This window comes from Rhinopithecus bieti, unplaced genomic scaffold (assembly GCF_001698545.2).
Source record: "Rhinopithecus bieti isolate Rb0 unplaced genomic scaffold, ASM169854v2 scaffold_5022, whole genome shotgun sequence".
Classification (NCBI taxonomy): Eukaryota; Metazoa; Chordata; class Mammalia; order Primates; family Cercopithecidae; genus Rhinopithecus; species Rhinopithecus bieti.
This window is the reverse complement of record NW_016804965.1, coordinates 253787-278181: the sequence shown is the minus strand read 5'-3', so window position 1 is coordinate 278181 and position 24395 is coordinate 253787. Positions and strand designations below refer to the sequence as shown.

General features: G+C 41.0%; 1 protein-coding gene across 3 annotated transcripts in view; it reads left to right on the top strand.

Annotated features, from left to right (window-relative positions):
* Positions 1 to 24395, top strand: part of DNAJC5B (DnaJ heat shock protein family (Hsp40) member C5 beta) — an 82413-nt gene that overhangs the window by 19972 nt on the left and 38046 nt on the right. For all 3 annotated transcript variants that reach the window (XM_017870782.1, XM_017870783.1, XM_017870785.1), the window contains exons 2-3: positions 475 to 598; positions 8598 to 8733. In XM_017870782.1, the coding sequence (XP_017726271.1) occupies positions 8615 to 8733 (119 nt within the window). In that variant the 5' untranslated portion in view covers positions 475 to 598; positions 8598 to 8614. The remainder of the gene's footprint in view (positions 1 to 474; positions 599 to 8597; positions 8734 to 24395) is intronic.

Genomic DNA, 24395 nt, shown 5'->3' with positions numbered 1-24395 from the left:
TCACGAGAATTTTTAATGTCTGTGAGAGTATGGGCATTAGCACCAGATGCCTTAATTCTTAAAACCACCGCAGTCAGTACTGTGACTCAATGCCTGTTAACTAGACAAGGGTTAAATATGCATATTTGAAAATATTGGGTTAATAAATAGTGAGCAATTAAAGTTTCCTGCTTATTAATGTTGCATGGTCTTTCCAGTAATTTTAAATCAACTGATCAGTACTAGCCATAGACCAAAAAGAAAATGAAGTTTGAAGGAACCCACTTCACATGTCAGGAGATGAGCTTATTTCCTTAATGGAGAGTCCTGCTGGAGACACTGGAGGCAGTTCTTCAGTGGTGTTTGGTTGAACCAAGCACCAGTTGACAAAGGATCAAAAGTGGGATGTGGCATATATTTTGGTATCAGTGGATGCCTTGTAATTGCAAGCTTTAGGTCATGCATGTTTCATTCTCTCTTTGTTGTGTTTTCCAGAGAGATAACCAATTGGCTGGCAAAGTAACAAATGAAAAGTAACCTGACTCTATTGACCCGCTTAACCCTGCACAGGGGGGAAGGATGGAAATGAGCAGCTGTTTGCTTTGAAACAGTGGAACAGGTATGGAACAGCAGCTTTTGTTGTTGCCTTCTTTTATTTCCTTGCACATTATTTCCAGACCAGTTGAAAACAGCAAGTCGTTTCTGTTTGCGGATACAGAATTGGGGTTCCGGATTCCAGGAACAGGTACTGTGGTTTACTAGTAACATTCTGACTTGCCACATCTTCAGGTTGCCATTTATGTAAGGACTAGGGCAAAGAAAAGACCTTTTTTTTTTTGTTTATTTGTTTTTTTGGTTTTTTTTTTGTTTTGAGACAGGTTCTCTGTCATCCAGGCTGGAGTACAGTGGCACCACTTTGGATCACTGCAACCTCCACCTCCCAGGTTCAAGTGATTCTCCTGCCTCAGCCCCCTGAGTAACTGGGATTACAGGCACCCACTACCATGGCTAATTTTTGTATTTTTAGTAGAGACAGGGTTTCACCATGTTGGCCAGGCTGGTCTGGAACGCCCGACCTCAGGTGATCCACCCGCCTTGGCCTCCCAAAGAAGTAGGATTACAGGTGTGCGCCACCATGCCTGGCTGAGACCATTGTTTTCAAATAGCAAATAAGTAATCATTCTAGGGAGAATTATTACTTTTAAACATAAGGTTTGCATTTTGGATGTGCAGTTAGCTTTAAGATACATTGTCTTAAATGTATCTTATGGGAATTTTGCTCCACTAAACGAATTTCTACAAAGGAATCATAGAAGTAATGACAAAATGGCAAAGCGTGTTGATTTCCCCAGGGAATGCCATGGAGAGAGTGTTTGCTGTGTTTAATGATCTAATCTCCTCTGCCCACATTCATTTTCTCCGTTGTGAAGGGACCCTGCCAAGAAAGGCATAGTTTGACTTCTTCTATTTTTTCAAATTCACATAATAGATATAAGTGAAACTTCTTTTGCTTCGAAATGAAGATTTCATTTCAACACGAAAAATTTAGAACCGCACTCTTAGGACCCCTGGAATTAGAATCTTTAAAATTTTTGTTCATTTTGAGTCATTGCCTATTGTCATTGGGGGGCTGTACTTTCTTTCGATTACATCCATTATCAAGAGGCACGTGAGCAGTCCCTGGTTTGGTAGTCACTCTAAAGAGGTCAATGCTTTTTGTAATATTAATGGCTTTGTCATGCAGTTAGAAAGTAATTTTAAGTTCAGAAGATTAAGTATCATGTGTTGGATGTTCAAAATTAAATCACTTAATGACTTTGCTTGACAAGATTTTTCTCCCCATTGGATGCCTGATAGATGAGGGACTATGAATAAATAATAAAGACTTGAAATTTGCATAAGAATATTATAATTCAAAAGGTTACAGAAAAAGGGGTTTTAAAAGTTGTATTTTATGTAAGGAATTTAAAAAGGTTTTGGGCCCACTATTTAAGGTTACTTAAGGAAGAGTTTTCATGTTATTACGTTCTCAGGACATAACATCTTTACACCCATTAAAGGTTTCAATGTATTGCTCTATTGAATCTGAAACTAAATATCATAGAAATCAATAATATATGAAGAATCTGGTTTCCAACTTAACAAGGAGGCAGAAAAGGTAGTGTGTTGCTGCTGCTTGAGGCACAAAGCGGCCTTATGATCTTTTGGTTCCTTTGTGTTTCAGTCTGCGGGGTCAGCCAACTACTTCCTACATTGAACAACTATCTTTTGCTTGCATTTTAACATAATACAAATGGACTTTTTAAAAAAGTTTCTTCATTAAAAGATGTCTGTCTGAAAGGAAATCTTTGGGAACAGGGCAAAAGAAGACGAAACAGACAATATACGCTCTATACTACCCATTCTGAATATTGATCAATCCATATTGTAAAACAAGTTGACTACTGGATTTCATTTAGCGGGAATAGATTATAATGTGATTCAATTTCTAAATGAAGTGATGATTGGAAAAAATATCATAAACCAAAGAATTAGCTAGCTACTGTGTTTTCCCGGGTATGAGTTTCTAGGTATGAAACTTTGAGAAATGGAATCTGCCCTTTTTTTTCCCGTACTAGAAAAGGGAGGGTAGAGAAGCAAAGGCCTGGGGCAGGGAAAGACAGGCTCCAGGCTGTTTCCAGGACTGTTCTTTGGAAGGGGCTGGGAGCAGCCCCCGCTTGAACCCATCTCTCTTTTTCCACACCTGGGATAATTTTGAAGGAGGCAGCCTTGGAGAAAACCATCCTCAAAGGGCACCAGAGGGCTTTGCAGGCTCCCCAGGGCTGCTTTCCTTACACTGGAAAAGATACTGGACAGGATTCAGGCACCCTCAACTCCAGAAACCTCGGAGTCTTCCTCTGTGAAAAGCATGAATGCTAACGTTAGGCTGCTTCGCTCACAAACATTGGTGTACCCAGTAAAAGTGCTGCCCAATGCCAAACCTAACGTGCCCCCCTCCTGTCACCACCCAGTCAGCAGGGAAAATAAGAACCAGGAGTTTGGGAATGGAGAGGAGAGAGTGGTTTTTCATAGGTGGTAGGAGTAAGTTTAACAAGACTAGAAACACTCAGGGCTGTGGCTCATGTGTTTCCTGTAGCCCTGAGCCACAGGGCTTCCTGGAGATCCTCAGGAGGTTTTGACCCAGAGGCCAGGAATCTTCTTTCCTGTGTGGCTTACAAACTGGGCTCCCTGCAGAAGTTCTGAAATTCTTGCATAACCCACACATTCCTCTACTTCCAGCTAACTCTACTTTCCTAACTAGCTCCGTTAGGATCTCCCTCTTAGTCCACGTGCAGGCTCAGTGGCTGTGCAGAGGGAAAACACTTGCTGCAGTAGCCCTTACATCCCACTGCGCCTCCATGTGGCCCCTCACCCTGGACAGAGCTGCAGGGCCCCTCACAACCTGTAGCTGGACACAGTGCAAGGCTGCTTCGGTTCAGTGTCACTGCTATTCAGAGTTCTTGTGAGGATTAGATGAGATACTAGTTGGGGGAAATTGTAAATTGTAAAGCATCTTAGACATGTCAAGTGTTATTCAATATGACACTCTAGTAAGAACATGGGCTTTAGAACCAGATAGCTAAATTCAAAACTCACCTCTGTGAACCTGGGCAAGTTGCTTTACTTCTGGGAGACTCACTTCCCTCATCCATAAAATGAGATTGCAAAGCAGAGAGGTATATGCCTGCTGCCCCTCGGGGTCTTCTAAGAGACTTTATATGACAGCATTCATCACCACATCATGATCTTACCGTGGTCAAAACAGCGAAAGGCTGTCCGGTTCTCAGCCTTTGAAGCTCAACCAGCTGAGTTGGCGGCAGCCAGAGAGCAGGCCCTTGCTGAAGACCGCACTCCCTGCAGCCATGTTCTCCGGGTGGTGCACAAACTCTGGATGTCTATTATTTTATGAAGGGAAACAGTTATCCTTGGAAGAAGATCACTTGTGTCAATGTGACCAATTCATGTCCTCCTTGTGGGTGGATCTCAGGGCAAGACAAATCATCATCACATGCCAATTTATTCATTTACCAGGAGATAGAAGTGTCCCTGAGACCAGTGAGAAGAACTGAATCCATGTGACTGGTGCATTCTCTTCCTTGAGGAAGATTTGTGTAGGATGCCAGATAGTAGCCAGGAGACTTGTCAGCATGGAGTTAGATGAGTCCAGTGTTTAACAACGAGGGCTGAAATTGCTGGATGGGCTTTTCTCAAGAGCAACTGCCTGGCCAATGGGGCCTGAGTCCCTTCCCGCCTTCCTTGCAATAGCGCTTGGATGGCCCAGCCAGCATTGGCCTCCACATTTGTTTTTCTCTGCCTGTCCGTGTCTGCTCATCCTTCTGAATAACCAACACAAGAAGAACCTGACACTGTCAGTTACAGTTATGCAGTTAATCAGGTTCTATCAGGTCTTGCAGGCCCATGAGCCATTTATCTCTTTAAGATGATTTTATAAGACAGCTTTTTTCCTGATCCAGCAGGCACTGATCTCCCATTTTAACTCTAGAAAACAGTTTTATTTATCTTATTCCTAAGCTTTTGGGGGTGCCTCTCTGATGCCCCCAAGTACTGATAACAGGATTAAATGATACAACATATGAAAGTTGTTTTTCTGGTGCATAGGAGGGGCTCAGTAAAGACTAATTCCCTGTTTTCCTTCCCTTTCATGCAATATGACAGCTCTTAAGACTTTTATGGAACATAGCCCTGTGCTATGTCACTTGCATTTCAAAGATTAATAGAAAATAGGATTCCAGCCCCTGAGGAGCTCAGAGTATGGTGGTGCAGAGATATTTAAGTGAATAATGTTTTGTTGAGCGTAAAAACCCTGTTGTTGCCAGGCCCATTGGCTGTGGGAATAAATGTGGCCTTCCTGGTATTCATTTATTCATTTTGCTGTGCTGCTAGACCTCACCTGTACAAATACAGGGCCCCATCTCCTGCAAAATCCTCCCAAAGATGTGCCAGTGCTCAGGGAGATTAGTGTCCACCCTTCATCCCCATTTTCTCCTTTAGCATTAGTCCACACCATGCCCATTTTAAAATTTGAATCAATGATGCTTTCTTAACCCCAGCTAAAGTATATACAAAGCAACCGGAAGGCCCCCCACACCCCACCACCCAGCTGCCCACCCTCACTCTTCCTGCCCCTTGCTGGTACTGAGTCTTTCCTACATTGTGATTCTGGAGCTTCCAAACACCCCAAATATTTCTGAGTATCCCTAGCGGGTATTGCAAATGCTTTCTGAAATGACTCTGGGCCTTCTGTGACCAGCCCTTCTCCTATCAGGCCTGATAGGAGGGAAGGAAGGGGCAGGGGCAGGAAGGAAGGGGCGGGGGAAGGGGCAGGCAGCAGTGTCCCCTGACTTTCTGCCACGTTCTCTGTTGCTACTTTCTTTGTAGAAAAATGCTGGCCCAGCCTGGCCTGGGTGCTGCCTCTCCCTATGAAATGGTTTCAGAGTTGCAAATCGTTGTTCCCTTTAGTCTTTACAGAGTGCTCATGCAAGCATCTCTTCAGTCTCTAAGTTATCCCCAAGAGGAGCTCAAAAACACATTATTGGGTAGGGCAGGGGACCAGTGGGCATCATCTAGTCTAGACTCCCCTCATCTTCTCTCTGAGCTAGATCCCAGTCAAAATTTCCTCCCTCCTCTTTCAGCCCCCAAACCCAGAAGTCCTACTTCATGTTGATTTATGCAAATAGATGACCAAGAGAGTCACTGGCCACCAAGGCCATACGGATCTGAGGTTAGACTTAGATAGAAGGGCTGTAATAGAAAAATATGAACCAAGTTCTACAGAAGCAAGTGGTAGTATTGCTTTCAGTTCAGGCTTCACTATTTCTGCGAGGCCATCCCTCCCACTCTCACTCAAGTTAAGCACTTGCTCTTGAATCACCCCACGGACATTTGCCTGATACCTAATATGTGCCAAGCACAAAGCGAGGCCTCTAATGGCATGGTTCCCAAGCAGAATCCTGTCCTCTAGGAGATCCCTCCTCTGTTTGATCTCTATACTTGGTACTTCTCTGACTCTGAACACTAGTTTCATTTTTGGCTTATACATTTGGATCCCATATTAGTCTGCAACCTCTCTGAAGACCTAACCCACACTTTAGGCTTCTGAATAAATACAGTCATCTGAATAACAACATTTTGGTCAACGTCAGACTACATATACAATGGTGGTCCCGGAAGATTGTAATGGAGTTGAAGAATTACTATTGCCTAGTGACATTGTAGCTGTCATAATGTAGTGTGACACATGACTTGTGTCTGTGGCAGTACTGGTGTAAACAAACCTACTGCATTGCCCGTTATATAAAAGTGTACAGTCATGACCTAGGCCTTCACATTCACTCATCCCGCACTCACTGACTCATCCAGAACAACTTCCAGTCCTTTGAGCTCCATTTATGGCAAATGCCCTATACAGATGTACCAATTTTTATCTTTTATACTACATTTTTACTGTACCTTTTCTGTGTTTAGGTGTTAAAAAGTTGACTACAATATTCAGTACAGTAACACACTGTACAGGTTTGTAGTCTAGGAGCAATAGGCTATACCATATAGCCTTGGTGTGTAGTAGGTGCTCCTATCTAGGTTTGTGTAAATACACTCTGTGATGTTCACACAATGACAAAATCCCCTAAGGATGCATTTCTTGGAACATAGCCTCATTGTCAAGCGGTGCATGACTATAATTGAATTGTCGGCTGTGGGTGTTATCATAATCCGTGTAGTAGATTATCTTCAGTAAACTGCATATCTCTTTCCTGGATTAGTGACAGCAAGATCCAAGTAGGAAGCAATCAAAGTGAGTGAGTCATAGAGCACGGTGCTCACAAGCATGAAAATTATGCTTCTCTGTGCCTTGTTAAAATTGATTTTACAACTATCTGTTGATTTATGGGAGTCATGACATCTCTCTTATTTTATGACATAGATGATGAAGAGGAAATACATTTTCCCCTCAAATTGAAACTATCAAAATGGTTTCTTTTGGATGTTGCATATAGAGAAAAATCGATAAAGCAGACATAACTCTTCTTATCTGTACTAGAAATGTCAACACAACACATTTGAATCTGTTGGGTTTGAATATCTTAGTTTATCACTATTATTTTCCCAAAGTATTCTTTCCCAAGTACCCAGAAGCCACATTCAACTTAAAGGCAGAGTAGGTGCAGTGATTTAAGAAACTTCCACAATAGTTAGTCTGGCTTGGCGATGCTCAGGGAGCTGCCACTGGTATTTAATTGAGAGAGTGTAACAGCACTTAGGAGTCCTGGTTGATAGTGACCAAAACCTAGCTGAAACACAACTTGAAAACAAGAAAAAAACAAGAAAAAAATATGTGTGTACATTTGTACATGGAGAGGAATTTTATTGGCCCAATTCAAGGAAGGGTTGATAGACAAACTGTTGTAGGGTAAGAGTTGCAGGTGGACCCGAGAACAACCGGAGCCAGGAACTGAACCCCACTGAGGCTCTCACTCTCTTTCACCGTCTCTTAATTCAGGCCAGCCGCCAATATTCAAATGTTCAATTGTATAGGTTTCACCATCTGAGAGATTGTTCTATGTTTTTAAAATGTTAGGGAAGGATTCTAATTGGTCTGACTTGGGTTAGGTACTTCCACCTGGTGGACTAATGGAGATTGGGTAAGACTGAGGCAGGTGTCAGGAAAAGCACAAGTTGCAGTGGGGAACCTATGCACTCCCCAGGAAAAGAAAAATTAAATGGCAAATAGGAAAATTATCTACTACTATGATCTCTGGCCAGAACACCCCAAAAGGCATTTGTTAAGATGGCCTAGATGGCCTCTAACTCTGTATTCTGTAGTCCTAGGATTTGAATTATTATGTTGATTTGTTTATTTATTTGACAAACAAAAATTGTGTGTATTTATGGTGTACAGTGTGATGTTTTGCCTTATGTGTACATACATGATGGAATGGTTAAGATAAGCTAATTAGCAAACACATTAGTTCATTTCTCTTTTTGTTGTGTGGTGAGAACACTTAAAATCAACTCTCCTAGCTATTTTCACATACATATATAATATATTGTTATTGACTATTGTCATCAAGTTGTGCAACAGATTTCTTGAACTTATTCCTCCTTTTTAACTGAAATTTAGCATAATTTGGACAACATCCCCCAGCCACTGCTTGCCCCATATCCACCACTTCCGTTGCTGGCTAAATTTGGAAAATATATGAAAAAGAAGTTAAACAAATTCCAGAAAAAACAAAAGACCAAAAAACTCTACATTTGCCTGGCCTGTGAGGATTGATTCTCAACAATTCTGAATTCACTGGGTGTTTAGATGACATTTTGCTTCTATTTAACCGTGTGGACAAAGCCCTGTTCCATTTGCATGGTTGCCTGTATTCTTTAACACCCTGATTCAGAGCTCTGCTTTTGGCTCTCCTAACCCTTTTCTCCCCTCTTTTTGCAGTTGGCACACAACTATTCTTCAGATTGTCATTTTACAAAAGGTCAAAAATGAGCTGTCTTCCCCTTTAGAGAGTGGGAAGTAGTGTGCATAACCTTCATGGCTATTTTCTCTCCTTTAGTTTTGCAGCCTTAGAAAATGGCATGTAACGTACCTAACCAAAGACAGCGGACTCTGTCAACAACAGGAGAAGCTCTATACGAAATTCTTGGTCTGCATAAGGGAGCATCAAATGAAGAAATTAAGAAAACCTACAGGTACAGAGTTCAATGGTGACTTTTCTTGTGCTACTAGTGATAGTTATTTTGTGACTGGTAGGTGCCTCCATTAAAGACATAAGCTTCTTGCTAAGACCGGGTAATCCAAATTTTAGATCTAATGTTCCCTGCTCTACAACATAGGAGTGAGGAATGGACAGGCATGGCATTGATTTTATGAAAGAACTCACTGATGGTGCTGGGCCTTAGGAAAGGGCAGCCTATGTCTTAGACCTGCAGTGAGAGAGAGAGAGAGAGAGAGAGAAATGAGTGAACCGACCACTGTCAGTTCATTTTTTTTTTTTTATTTCTTTGACAGTCTCACTCTGTCGCCCAGGCTGGAGTGCAGTGGCTCAATCTTGGCTTACTCCAACCTCCGCCTCTCGGGTTCAAGCAATTATCTGCCTCAGCATCCCAGGTAGCTGGGATTACAGACACGTGCTACGATGCCCAGCTAATTTTTTTTTTTTTTATAGAGACGGGGTTTCACCATGTTGGCCAGGCTGGTCTTGAACTCCTGACCTCAGGTGATTTGCCCACCTCGGCCTCCCAAAGTGCTGGGATTACAGGCATGAGCCACCACGCCCTGCCAACCACTGTCATTTAACCCATCTGATATGGCATCACTGAGTCAGGTAGAGGAATTTTTTTAATAAAAGGAGTTTGGTGGAATGCTGTATTCATAAGCCACATTTCTCAAGCCCTTACTTTTGAGCTTTTATAGTCTAGTTCCAAGCTCGTTATTTTTGGAAAACTTTGAAATGTCTTTTTAAGTATCCAAGGAATAAAAAAATATTGAGGGAGAAATGCCACTACTACAACCCAAACATATGAGGGAAGCTGTAAAATTAAAGTCGAAGGGACAAATCCCCAACTCAAAACACAAAAAAAATCATCTGCTTCTACACCAAAGTCTAGAAAGGCCTATCAGTGACAGAAGAAACACTGGTTCAGGGCTTCCTACTCCAGGAGATATTCTGCACTGGTGCTGTAGTATGTCAGTCCTCCAAGAATTCCATGATGAGTTTAATGAATTTCTCAAAATTCTGATATTTGTCCCACCTGTAAGGCATGTAGCCTGTCCGATACTTGTCTTGACAATGTTTTGGGACCTCATAGGGCATTTTGAGGTATTTAACTGTCTTTTGGCTAGTTGGAGGAAGAAAGATGTGTGGACTTTAACCACCTTCTGGACAAGGCAGCTGCTTTCAGAGAGAGAAAATCTTTCCAGGAGAGTGTTTGTTTGTTTGCTTGTTTGTTTAGAGATAGGGCATCAATTTTGTCACCCAGGCTGGAGTGCAGTGGTCTGATCACAGCTCCCTGCAGCCTCGAACCCCCGGGCTCAAGCAATCCTCCCACCTCAGCCTCCTGAGTAGCTAGGACTTCAGGCTAGCTACTCAGGCTATCAAGACCACCAGGCCTAGCTAATTTTTTGAAATTAAATCGTTTTTTAAAAAATGGGATCTTGCTTTGTTGTCCAGGCTGGTCTTGAACCCCTGGCTTCAAGTAATCCTCCCACTTTGGCCTCCCAAAGTGCCAGAAGAGCCTTGACAGTTTCACATTGAAGCCTAAATTTGCTAAGACTCATGTTCTTTCTTACATATAGTTTTAAGTAGATGAAACAACCAGAAACTTTTGACTTGTGATACGCTACCGTGAAGGACATGGTGATAACAGAAATAGTGGAATAATCTGTGCTTGTAAACATTTAAGATACACCTGTGGGTTTTGGTGACTGATGATTAAACTGTTTTCCAACTTGCAAAAAAAAAGTTGAGTACAAAACTAATTTGCTTATTGTAGAGAATTTGCAAATTACCAAAAAAGAAGGCAATAACATTTATCCATAATCCTACCTCTAGTAATAATTATCATTAATATTTTGTTTCTTTCCAGTCTTTTTTTTTCTATCTAGAAAAGACATTTACAAATCAGGTTGTATTAGTCTATATTCTTCAACTACCTCTTTTTTATTTGTTTTTTTGTTTGTTTGTTTGTTTTTTTCTGAGATGGAGTTTCACTCTTGTTGCCCAGGCTGGAGTGTAATGGCGCGATCTCGACTCACCGCAACGTCCACCTCCCCGGTTCAAGTGATTCTCCTGCCTCAGCCTCCTGAATAGCTGGGAATACAGGTGCCTGTCACCATGCCTGGCTGATTTTGTATTTTTAGTAGAGATGGGTTTTCTCCATGTTGGTCAGGCTGGTCTCGAACTCCCGACCTCAGGTGATCCTCCCACCTTGGCCTCCCAAAGTGCTGGGATTACAGGCGTGAGCCACTGCACCTGGACTACTACTTTTTTTTTTTTTTTAAAACAAGGTCTTATCATGAAAATATCTTGATGTTACTAAATAGTCTGATTTTTAATGGCGTTAGCCTACAGTTATTCTGTAATTTATTTAGTCACATTGCAAGTTGTTATTGAACACGTAAGTTCTTTTACTTATTCCTTATACTTAATGTACATATATATAATGCATATTTTCAATTACTTATTTTCTTATGAGGTAAAAAGCTATGCCTTTACAGGAAAAAAAGAATCAAAGTATAAGTAAATTTTCAGATTTTAATCAGTTACTTCTTGATTTAGTCTTGAATTAGGTTTTTTTAACCTATGTGCTTTTTCCTACTGTACAGAAGTTTAAAATTAGACAAATTTGTTAGTCATTTCCTTTATGACTTTTGTTTTACCAATTATGGTTAAAAGACCTCTTGCAATTACAGCACTATAAAAATATTCACCTTATCTTCTTCTAGCACGTTTATGATTTTGCTTTGACACTAAATATTGATCCAATTGAGGTTTATTTTGGCATATTTCATATGCTAAAATATGAAAAAGGAATGAGGTCAAATTCCAGATCTAATTTTTTTCCAAATCCTTAGCCCACTAATACTTATTGAGTCTCTATATTTTTCTATTAATGGGAAATTCTCTGGGTTTGGATTGGAACCTTCACCATTGGCAAACTGTAGGACTGAAATGCCTTTGAGAAGCATGTTTTGAAGAAGAAATGACAATGGTGCGAACTGTAATTTGGAACCAAATAGTTACATGAAAATGGTAGAGTCTGATCAAAGTGAATATCAACCTTCTAGTTTATATTTCCCTTAAGGTGCTAGGGAGAGAAAAGTCTTTGCATTTCCATTTTGCCCTAGACCTATCCAAAGGAGTGTGCCTGGGAGCTGCCCACACCTGTTGGTGGACGTCCTTGGCTGAAGATCACTGAATTTGACTGAAGGCTTCAGGCTGGGACATTGTGCTGGGTGAGGGGAGGTGGGAGGGAATGCCATAATTGCATTGTCAGTTAACTGATTTTTGTAATAACTACAAAACTGCTCCCCAAAACGGGGAGGGAAAAAAGTGACATCCAACTTCCTTGTAATTTTTAAAATCCACTTTACTTTAAAAATGTGACTCTTAATTGTCTTTATTAATTTTGTAAGCTAAAATTTCAGGTCATATGTTAATTAAGGCATTAATTATGCTGAGTTGTTTGCAAATTTAACAATTACAACATAAAGTCTATTCATGCAATTAGTGTCTTGCTATTAATTTTGTTTTAATGTCATACAAATATTATTTTTTCAGGTGATTAGGGTACTAGTATGCTGCCAAAAGCATCTACTTCTCCCTAAATTACATATTTGTATTCTGCAAGTTATTCAAAATGTATGAGCAAGCTGGAAATCCACTGAGAATATGATTCTTATATTGTGGGATCTGGATCAAAGCAGTCACAATATAGTGAAATTAAAATCAGTGAAATTTAATAAAATTACCAACTGTTGAATCCATACACAACTTGGCCACTGTTATAATATTTGGCTGTGCTCTTGAAAACAAGGCTGAGTTAGAAGACTTCTTTCTTCTTTTGCATTTTATTTTTAAAAAGATAATCTTTCATTTTATTAAAATGAAAACAGGTATATAAAAAAGTCTTTCTCTTACCTCATATTCCCCAAATCACTTCCCCGGGGAAGCAATATTATCGATTCTTTGTGTACCCTTCTAGAGAGATCTTATGTCTGAATAAGCATATATAGGCCGGGCACGGTGGCTCACACCTGCAATCCCAGAACTTTGAGAGGCCAAGGCAGGTGGATCACTTGAGGTCAGGAGTTTGAGACCAGCCTGGCCAACATGGCAAAACCCCATCTCTACTAAAAATATAAAAATTAGCTGGGCATGGTGATGCATGCCTGTAATCCCAGCTACTCAGGAGGCTGAGGCAAGAGAATCACTTGAACCTGGGAGGCAGAGGTTGCAGTGAGCCGAGAGCCGAGATCATGCTGCTGTACTTCAGCCTGGGCAACAGAGTGAGACTGTGTCTTGGAATAAATAAATAAGCATATATACAGAACTTCCAGTCTAAGCAAGATGGTGTAAACTTTTCTCTCCCTGCTAAGCACAACTAAAAACCTTGGAAATAACACAAGAGACAACCAAAAGAGAACTCTGAAAGGTAGAAAGAGGAAGGTTAATTGGTCAGAAATCCCAGGTCATAGCAGCAGGGCATTTTATAATCCCCTCCACCCCAACCCAACAAAAGATAACCCAGGCCCAGCTTTTCCCAATACCCAATCTAGCAAGAGAAGGCATCCAGTTAGCCTTATTCTTCTTCCAAATTGAACAGAAGTCCTGCCAACAACATTAGACAAGCCCCACAGAAACAGCAAGCGGCACCAACTGAGAGCCCTCCATCAACGTCTTGCCGGGGAAGTGCTCTCTTTTCCCACCACCAGTCTAGGACTCCTCTCTCTCACCTAGAGACCCCACTTGGCAGAGGACATTAGTAAGGGGGATTCCACCACAAGCACCCAGCCCAGGAATGCTTTTGTCCCCACAGGCTGGAGACTCCCTTCCTTCAACTAAAGGCACCTGGTTCCTCAGCTACTACCAACAAGGAGTGTTGGGAGCCTCAGAAGCAGGAGACAAACCAAACAAACCGAAGAAGCACCATAAAGACTCTGAAAAGTAGATTGTTATTGGAACCACTCACAAAAGTAGGCTAGAACCTGCATGCTAAACCTAAAGAAGGGGACTGCCTGCTAAAGTAAAACAATTTAAATAGAAACCAGAATCTCCCAACATGATAGCCAAAATATACAGATACAAACAAAATCACCCATCCTACAACGAAGCGAGAAAATCATAAATTGAATAAGAAAAGAAAATCAGCTAACTCCTGTGCTGAGATGAACCAGATGTTGGAACTATCTGAAAAGCATTTTAAAGTAACCATCATAAAATAATTCAACAAGTAATGACAAATTCTCTTGAAGCAAGTAAAAAAATGGAAATTCCTAGTGAAGAAATAGGAGTTACAAAAAAGAACCAAATGGAAACTACAGAACCAAAAAAAAAAAAAAAAAAAAAAAAAAAAAACAAAACATAAATAATAAAACTAACTGGATAAGATTAATAGTACAGTGGAGATGACAGAGAATAGAAATTGAGGACAGATCAATAGAATATGCCCGATCTGAACAACCGATAAGCAATAAACTAAAAACAGAGTCTCAGAAACCTGTGGGGCAATAACAAAGACCCAACATTTATAGCATTGCCGTCCTAGAAGGAGAGGAGTGAAACAATGGGACTAAAAGAGTACTCAGAGAAGTAATGGCTGGAAATTGCCCACATTTGGCAAAAGATAGAAACCTACAGACTCAAGAGGCTGAGAGAACTCCAACAGGATAAACCCAAAGCAATCCATGACAAGAACATTATAATTAAACTTCTGAAAACTAAAGACAAAGAAAAAAATGTGAAAGCAGTCAGGGAGAAACAATGCATGGCCAAACACCCATTTGAATGGCAGCGTATTTCTCGACTAAAGCAACAGAAGCCTGAAGAAAGTGACAAAACATTTTTCAAGTGATGAAAGAGAAGAACTGTCAGCAGAAAATTCTGTATCTGGTGAAACTATATTTCAGGAGTGAAGGGGAAATACATTCTCACATAAAGGGAATCTAAAAGAATTTGTCACTAGTAGATCTCCTCTTAAAGAATAGCTAAAGGAAGTTCTTCAAAAGAAAGGAAATGATAAAGGAAGGAATCTTAGATGATCAGGAAGAAGGAAAGAACAAGGGAGAAAGCAGAAATATGGATAAATACAAAAGACTATCCTTTTTCTAGTGAGTTTTCATGTATGATGATTGGGACAAAATTTATAATACCATGTGACACTCAAAACAATGATATTTAAAAATGGGAGGATAAAGGAGCCAAAGTGGGAGTAAGGTTTGCACCTTCACTCAAACTGATATCAATAGATTGTGATGTCACACACGCATACACATATATAATACCCAGTCACTGGGAAACCCACACAAAATGACACATTCCAATACACCACAAATAAATCAACGTGGAATCCTAAAAATGTTCAAATAACCCACAGAAAGACAAGAAAAAAGAACAAGAAAAATGAGAAACAAATGAAACAAACAGAAAATTTAAAATCTATTTCAACAGCCTACCATCTCCCCAATTGTCCAAGTCCCATTATCTAAAACTTGTAGCCTTAAACCCTCACATAATAATTATATTGTGTAAACAGCCTAAGCATATATGTTATATTTTCCTTTCTTCTACACATGGTGGTGTGTTCTCCCTCCTAGCTTGTACTTTGTATTTTCTTAACAATATATCTTAAAGATAATTCCAAGGAATGATCAGTTCATGAAAGGATTTCTCATTCTTTTCATATTACCATGTAGTATTCCATGACATGGATGTCCCATGGCTTAATTAGTTTCCTATTGATAGATATTTAAGTTGTTTCCCATCAAGGCTGTCTTTTTAAAACCAAATTTTCACTTCTCGGAGAGGGAAACCCCATAGTCCAGAAAGGTAGATAGAAGTGGGGAAAGGGAAACAATCTTGGTTCCTGATCCCTTTTCAGTATTTGCATGTCCTGATCCCAGATTCCTGGAGCAAGAATCTCATGGATCCAGCCAGATCAGATGCACATTCATGTCTAACTAGCTCTGATTCAGGGAATCACAACTTCCCACTATCACTTAGCAAGGAAGTGCGATCCAACTTTTGCCGGAAGGGAAAGGGACAGTGTTCTCTAAAATAAAGGGGACAAAGTTGGGAAAGAAATTATCAGTATCTCCAGTTCTTCATTCTTTTACAGAATTAACTATAAACAGCAGCCTCAAAGACCTGTCTCAGTCCCTTCCATGTCTATTTGTAGATCTTTATCATAGAGTCTTCCTGTGAATAAAGCACTTTTTCCTATGTCATCTGAAACTCAACCATATGTCATTAGTCAGCTGATAAAATGGAGTCCCCGGCTACCTCAAAGGACAGCTGGGAAAGGTGACAAGAAGAAGGCTTTTACTGTGCCAATCCATCAGGTATTGAAGTTCTTGCCTTATTGACATTTTGTGAAGAGAAATGAGATCATTTTTTTTTTCAAGGGATGCCAAGCTCTTTGTGGCAAAGCACAGTGAAAATACCAGGTACTATTGTGAATGAACAAACATCCAAGTCTAAAATTATCCTGCCCTTTGGTGCTGCTGTTCCAAAACCATTTATCTAGCATGAGATGAATTTGTGATCCAAGTCAAAAGTGACATATCACAGGGTGAAACTCATGGTATGGTGTCATCCAGGGCCTTCATTATGGAATAAATCTGCCTTTAGTATTGCAGATCATAATCATCCCAAAGGGATTGAAGTCTAAGGCTCATTTAATCCAATTTTATCATTGCTAGATCATGTCACTTAATCTGACCAGCATTTGCATGAGATAAGCAAATATTTTACCCTCTTCTCCCACTGCCTAAAAGTCTTAAGTCTCCCCCTTATCATGCTGTCTGAAGGATACTTATTTGAGTTAATCTTTTAAAATTCAGATAGACCTAGAATGATGGAGGTTATCCATCATTCATACATTTGCCTGAACTTTAAACTGACATGTTTTGCCTTTCCACCTAATTTAGATATTGCTCCAAGAGCCAACAGGAATTTTGAGTTAGAAAGCTAGTGAAGGAAGTGAGGAGAAGGGGGAGCCACTAGTGGACGGTGGGATGATTGAACAATTGGGGAGATGGGAGACTGCTGAAATAAGGAACTCAAAGACTGCTCTCTATATAACCTCAATACTCAGGCTCAAGACCCTTTCAAGTGACTTGAGAACTTGGGTTCACTGCAGAGTCTCTGTCATCCTTCTTCTAGGAGTCTCCTCTGAGGAAGTCTTCCAGGGCCTGGGAGCCAGTTCATCTCCATGTAGTGGCATTGTCCACCAAGCCATGTTGCCACCCTATAGCTGATGCTGCTTTGCCATTTGCTGTGTTGGCATGCCCACGGTCACTGCTAGACACAGCCCTGGGTGCTAGACTCTGCTGCTACAGCTCCCCTGCCACTTAGCTGCACCTCCCTGCCAGGCATGGTAGGCGCAGCTGGTGCTCCTTGCCAGCTACTCAGTCCCCAAATCCTCTGACCGCTCCTTCAGGCCCAGAAGCCTTTTCTGCTGTTTACCTTGAGAGCCGAGGGAGCACCAAAGCCTGCTGGGCTGTACCTCTGGCAGGGATGAGGCTGGGCATAGGGGATGGCTCCCTCCCTCCTCTTTGTGATATGATCTGTTAGAGCCCCGTGTGAGTTCAAAGCATGGTAGAAAAGCTCCTTCCAGTTTTCCTTGTAGCTCTCTTTTTCTCTAGGACCCAGACACATGCTCAGGGGGTGAGCCAGACACTAGCAGTAGTATCGTTCTGCTTAGACTCTCAATCTTATCCAACAGTGTCCCCTGCTCCTGTGTCAAGGTCTTCACACCTGGCTCTTTCTTTCCTAAGAGGCATTCTTTTCCAGGAGATTCTACAGTTCCCTCCTCAACCTAAGAGAGGTTTGTGTCAGTCTGTCCCACTGGTTCTTTAGATGTACCCAGCTGGGGCTGCCACAGTCATGGCTTGGATTCCTTTCTGGAAGCCTCTTCAGCTCTGTGGAACTTCTGGGAGGCCACTGCTACCAGTTTTCCAAACACATCCTGATGTGCCCTAACCCCGAGCAGTGAACAATGGGTGATAATGACTCAAAGAGCAGCCCTACCATATTCCTGCAGCAAGGCCACCTGATTCTGTGTTGAAACAGGTAAATAAAATGTGTCATCTTACTGTTTGTTGCTTAGCAAGTACTGTGTGTGTATGATTAGATTTCCTGTTTTCTTGTTGGCACATAAAGGACCTTCACTCCAAAGTCGTTAGATTGTTGATCCACACTGCTACCTAACGATAGCAGAAGCCAAGAAGGCTGATCAGAGCACGTAGCAACTACCAGTATATCTACAGTCTCTGACACTATCAATGGCTTTATACCAGCAAGTCTTGTTCATTATTCAACGAATATGTATTGAGCACTGCCTCAGTGTTGGCCACTGTCCTAGGTACTGAGAAAATAGCAGTGAACAAAACAGACCAAATTCCTGCTTCCTTAAACCTGTTCTAAATAGGGCCAGGGGAAGGGGGAGGCTTAATAATGAACAAATAAGTAAGACACACAGCATATCAGATGTTGCTAAATGCTGTGAAGAAAAGCAGAAGAGGGTAGGGAGTGTTAGGAGTGTGCTGGAAGTTCCACATTCTCTTTGAGATGTTCACATAAACACTAAAATCACTCAATTGAAATGTATCCTAAATATAATGTAGCAGTTAAGAGCACAGGATATTTCTGAGTATGGTGGTACTTGCCTATAGTCCTAGCTACTCAGGAGGCTGAGGTGGGAGGGTCTCTTGAGCCCAGGAGTTTGAGGCTGTAGTATGCTATGACTGAGCCTGTGAATAGCAACTGCACTCCAGCCTGGGCAACACAGCAAGATCCCATATCTAAAAAAGAGTGCAAGATATTCGGAAAGACCTGAATTCAACTCACTTTTCTCAGCCTCATTCTCTTCATAAGTAAAGTGCAGATAATGATCCGATCTCAGAGGATTGTGGAGGATTACATGAGATGATGCATGCAAAATGTTTAGCCAAAGTCTGGCGCATGGGTACTGGGTGCTACAAAGGATACACAAGAGTCTGAGAACCAACCCTACAGAATGGCAGTTTCCAAACTCAGCTAGGGCATGGGTGCAGGGTGGTGTGCCAAGAAGTGTGAGTATGTGAATGAGAGGAATGGATACAGAATGTGTGTGTGTGTGTATGTAGAGGATATTTAGATTATGTGACATTTAGATTCCATTGAATACATTTAAAAGAATGTTACAACTGTTTTATTTTAACATGCTGATGTTTATAATATGCTGAAAATTACATTCTTTCCATCTGTTTAATCTTATAAAGAATTTTAGATACCAAGTTAAAAATGTTGAAGGGACACAATTTCTCATTATTAGTTTAAGAGGTGTGTAAGCAAAAAGAATTTAACTGTGGGTGGGGAGGACAAAAGAAACCCAAACATCCCACCCAGAGTGATGACAAGGAGGCATTCAGGTGGCTTCGGGGAGTGGCGGCCTGCGGGGCCACAGCCAAGCACCTTCCTGGGGCCTTTCATTTGCTCCCTGGCCCCGTGTGCTGTCCCAGCAGAGCACTGCAGCCTCACAGACAGTAATTCCCTTGCTGCTTTTCTGCCTCTCCCACTCCATCAGTTCCTTGAGGGCAGACACTGTGCCTGGTCTCTCATTGTACTTCCAGCCCTAGCACCATGCTAGCATTTGCTGAATGCAAAAAGGAATTAGACAATATAGAATGTCTGTTTTCTCCCTGATGGTAATCTCAGCTTCTTCAGGACCATTTCTCAAATAATTAGTTTGGTCACTTTGCTGAACAGGGAGTTATTTACTGACCCAGTAAACAGAGGAGGGGCGGATCAGCAAGGAAAGATACTAGTTTCCATTTGGGAACCAGAGAAGTTTTGTATGATTCCGGGACCTTCAAGTGAAAAGTAGTTAGGGGATGAGAAAAGGAAAACTGTAAAAAACAGCCAGGTTTGCAATTTAGATAATGTACCTTCAGTGTTTAAAATCTCATTTGTAACATAAACATTGGTTTTTATTTACACCAATACGTACATTTTTGAAGTGGACTAGAAACAAGATTAAGATGCCCCAAAATGAGGCTGACTGGTTTCTCTGGCATGCTGGGTGCAAGAGCTAACAAAATGCTGCGTAAGAAAACACACGAAGATCTAGCTCTTCCCCGGCTTTTTAGAGAGCCACAAAATTGGAGTGAGGCTGGGTGTGGTGGCTCTTGCCTGTAATCCCGGTAATTTAGCAGGCTGAAGTGGGAAGATCAATTGAGCCCAGAAATTTGAGGCTGTAGTGAGCTATGATCATGCCACTGCACTCCAGCTTGGGTGACAGAGCAAGACTTCTCTCTAAACAAAACAAAACCCCAATTAGAGATCAACTTATAGACAGGCATGGTGGCATGTGCCTGTGGTCCTAGCTATTTGGGAGGCTGAGGTGGGAGGATCTCTTGAGCCCAGGAGTTTGAGGCTGCAGTGAGCCATGATTGCACCACTGCACTCCAGCCTATGCGGCAGAGTGAGACCCAGACTCTTAACAAAAAAAAAAAAAAAAATCAAAGTGAACTACTTTACACATTAGCACTTGGGTCTCTGTGTAAGCTTAATTTCTCCTTGTTGACAAGGTACCAAGTATTCTGATTCACATGACAGCAGAAGACTTGGCTGACTCTTCTTTTTCATTTGATTTTACATGGAACTTTCTAGAAATTATCTTCCAATTCTGCAGAAATGAGTTGCCTCAGTGTAGTCCAAAGTGAGGCAAATTCTGTTTTCAAAAGAAGCGGAAAAGAGTGTTATTTCCATAATGATCTGTGGCAACCCCAATCTGTGGTGCTTTTGCCCATCTTTATTAGCAATTACAGGTGAAAACAGAGGCTGCTTATGAATTAAGTGTAAATGTCAGGGGAATGCATAGTTAATAGAAGAATTGTAAATATTTACAAGGCAGATTGATGATTCAAGCTCACAAGATTAATTGACATTAATCTCTATCAAGCACTAATTTGTTTCCTGAGTTCTAAAATCTTCCACTGAAAAGAAGAGTATGTGAGGCCATACTCACAGCCCACTTGGAACAGTTGTCTTCCGGTGGCCTGCATAACCTCCCTTCTCCCTCGTCAAGTCTTTCACTTGATCGGGCCTCTTAGTTCTTCAAACAGTGCCAAACTCAGTCATTCCTGGGTGCTGGAATCATTACGATCCATATCTTTTTACTCACTCATTCACTCAATATCTATTTAGTGTTGGATAATTCTTTATATTATACTATGAGAGATGAATATACATATATATATTCATTGTATTCATTAATATGAACCCTATGCTCAAGTTCATCTATCCCACTCACTATACTCTCCCTTGTTTTGCTTGTCTTTGAGACATACCTTTTCAACCTTATTAAATTTTACTCTATGTAGTAAACTCTAAATTTATTGGCTCCAGTTTACATGGTTGTGCAATCTTCTCCAGCAATGCTGGTCAGCACAGAAACAGGAGTGGAATTAGTGAGTGGCTAATGTCATCTTCTTGGGACTGAAACAGTAAATCAGAATGATTAAGGAATTGAGTAAGATGGTTTGAGTAGCATTCAACTGCATGAACACAAGATTCAGCCTGTATGGTTAAGGAAATTGTCAGTGAGACTGCCAGTCTAGAAAAATAGGTCTTATTAGGTTTAAAAGTGAGTTTGGGGAAAATGGGTTTAGGAAGAAGAAGAAAGTGAGAGCTTGACATAAAGATCAGAGAATAATGCTGTTTGTTTTTGCACTGAGAAAACTAAAAGACTGGAGACACTGAGAGCCTGAAAAGAGCTATTGGCAGGAACTGCTTCTGAAAACTACCAGGACCTGTTTGGAGCTTTGTCACTGGAGCTTAAGCCAGGAGCTGGCAGGAGGAAGGCCTACAGAGAGCAAGTGCTTACTGAGAGCTTTGACTAGAACCGGTGGTATGAGCTGTTATTGAAAATAGGAGACAAGATATCAGATGGAGGAAGTCTATACAGCCACTTCTCCTACACTCCAGTCTTATCCTCCCTTGACCTTCTAGTTCAGTAGAGATTGCTGGCTTGAAGAAAAACCACAAATGTAAATTTTCCCCCAGGAAACATAGTAAAGTTAGGTGCCCAGAAACTTTTATTGGGAGCTTGAGCCAGATACAGATGTTTTGAGCTGTATGCAGCCTACGGATTCTGAGTGAGCTGTGGGGCTGGTAGGTTGTGGGAAAAGGATTATATTATACAGTACACAGAAATCTTAGTGGCTTGCTAAAAGCTGTCAGTGACCCACTGGTGTCAGAAGTTCAGGTCCTCATCCCCTAAAGGAGTGCTTTATGATTGGTGTTGGACATGTATTTTATCTATTGTGTTTGCACAAATATTCCAGTTCTTTCTACCTTATTAGGGAGGATAATGACCTGACTCTTAATCAGCCATAGGAAAAAATTGTAATGACCAGAAAGCTACCTAAAAAAAAGATTAAGTATTGTTGTGTTTTTAACCCTTACATTTAAAAAATCAAGTATAATGCCTCATAAAGTCAAGTTAATACACATTCTAGTAAAAATTTGGGACAATACTTGTCAAGCAATTATTGAGATACAGTGGTTTCACCATCTCCACTACCACTAGAGGTCAGCACTTGACTCTCCATATGGTTCTGTATGCGGGAAAAGACCAATTCTCTGAAATAGATCATCATCTATGGTTCCTGTTGTTATCTCATGCCATCTGTCTTGAATCACAAAGGTGACTGCATCCCAGAAAATGAGAGAACACTCAAACAATGGCTGGGGTGAGTTGCTCAGATATTCCATCTGCAAATGTGAGAAAATCATAGGATTGTGTAATGTGGCCTTCAGTGTGTCCTCATTGGGGCCTTGCTGGTCAAAGTACTTGAATCATGTACTATGGTAGCAGGTGTTTCAGAAATAATTACACAGCAGGGGTAGCACTGGCATCACAATCTGCAATTTGAAACCAAATGGTGCCCTGAGCTTTCTATTCTGTCCCTTATGAAGGACAGAGACTAATCCTGGCCCAACGGCTCCTGAGTCCCTAAGCCCCGCTAGCATTTTCAGCCACATACTGTACTCAAGCTTCTTGTGGGAGGGCAGTTGTACTAGGTATAAGTGCATGAAGTGTTTGTAGGGAGTTTAAAGGATTTGGGGGCTGATCAAGGGAAAAGATATGACTACAAGAGGCAGTAACACATAATAAGCTTTGTTGGTGCTTGCGTGCTTGGATATGGCTGCGTGAGAAGGGCCCTCATAGCATAAGACTGCCCAGGGGTTTTCAGTGAAGGGCCACCATCCAGGAGATGAGGGTGAGGGAACTTCTAAGGAAGAGGGGGTCAAAACGGGGGCTTATGGGTCTAGTTATGTCATGCAATGGCATGGCAGGTCTCTGAGTCAGACAGCTCCAAAGAGCTATAAAAGCTTGAGATCCTATAACCAAAAAGCTCTATCTTATCAATAGCCAGCAGAAGTGGAATGAGGTTTTGCAGGGTAGGTAAAGCAGACTGGCTCTACATGGCCAGAAATCTGATAGTTGGGCTATTTTTTAGATAACTGGATGTGTTAAATAGACATTTCTCAAAAGCAGATATACAAATGACCAACAAACATATTAAAAAATGCTCACCATCACTAATCATAAGGGAAATGCAAACTAAAACCACGATGAGATACCACTTCACTCCTGCAAGAATGGTAATTATTAAAAAGTCAAAAAACAAAAGATGTTGGCACAGGTGTGGTGAAAAAGGAATGCTTATACATTGCTGGTGGGAATGTAAATTAGCACAACCACTATGGAAGACAGTTTTGAGATTTCTTAAAGATCTAAAAATAGACCTACCCATTTGATCCAGCAGTCTCACTACTGAACACAATGTATCAATATATCAAAAAGACATGTGCATGCATGTACTTATTGCAGCACAATTCACAATTGCAAAGATACAGAACCAACTAAGTGCCCATCAACAAATGAGTGGCTAAAGAAAATGTGATACATATATATCATGGAATACTACTCAGCCATAAAAAAGAGAAAAATAATGTTTTTTTGCAGCAACTTGGATGGAGCTGGAGGCCATTATTCTAAATAGGTAACTCAGGAATTGAAAACAGAACACCGTATGCTGTCACTTATAAGCTAAGCTATGGATACACAAAAGCATACAGAGTGATATAAGGGACTTTGGAGACTCAGAAGCGGGAGGGTAGAAGGGGGTGAGGGATAAAAAAATACAATGTGTACTACTCAGGCGTTGGATGCACTAAAATCTGAGACCTCACCACTACACAATTCATCCATGTAACCAAAACCCACCTGTACTCCAAAAGCTATTGAAATTTTAAAAATATTTCAGAATAAATACATAAACAATTAGATGTATAAAAATCCGACTTTGGTGCTGGCAGGCTTTTGAGCTACGGGGTTTCAGCCTGCAGTTAAGAAATTTTTAAAAAGCTAGGGGCCAATACACAGAGGCTGTCTTTGGCTTATTTGTGTAATAGCATGTAAGGCCTTTGGCGGGATTAACATAGTTGAAAGAAGACAACAAAGACGTAAGTGATCATCAGGAGTTTCCTGGTTCTCACTGACTAGGTAATTTGTACCAATTGTTCTTTGTACCAATTGTTCCTCCTGCTGACAGCAACTAGAAAAACTGAAAGAACACATCC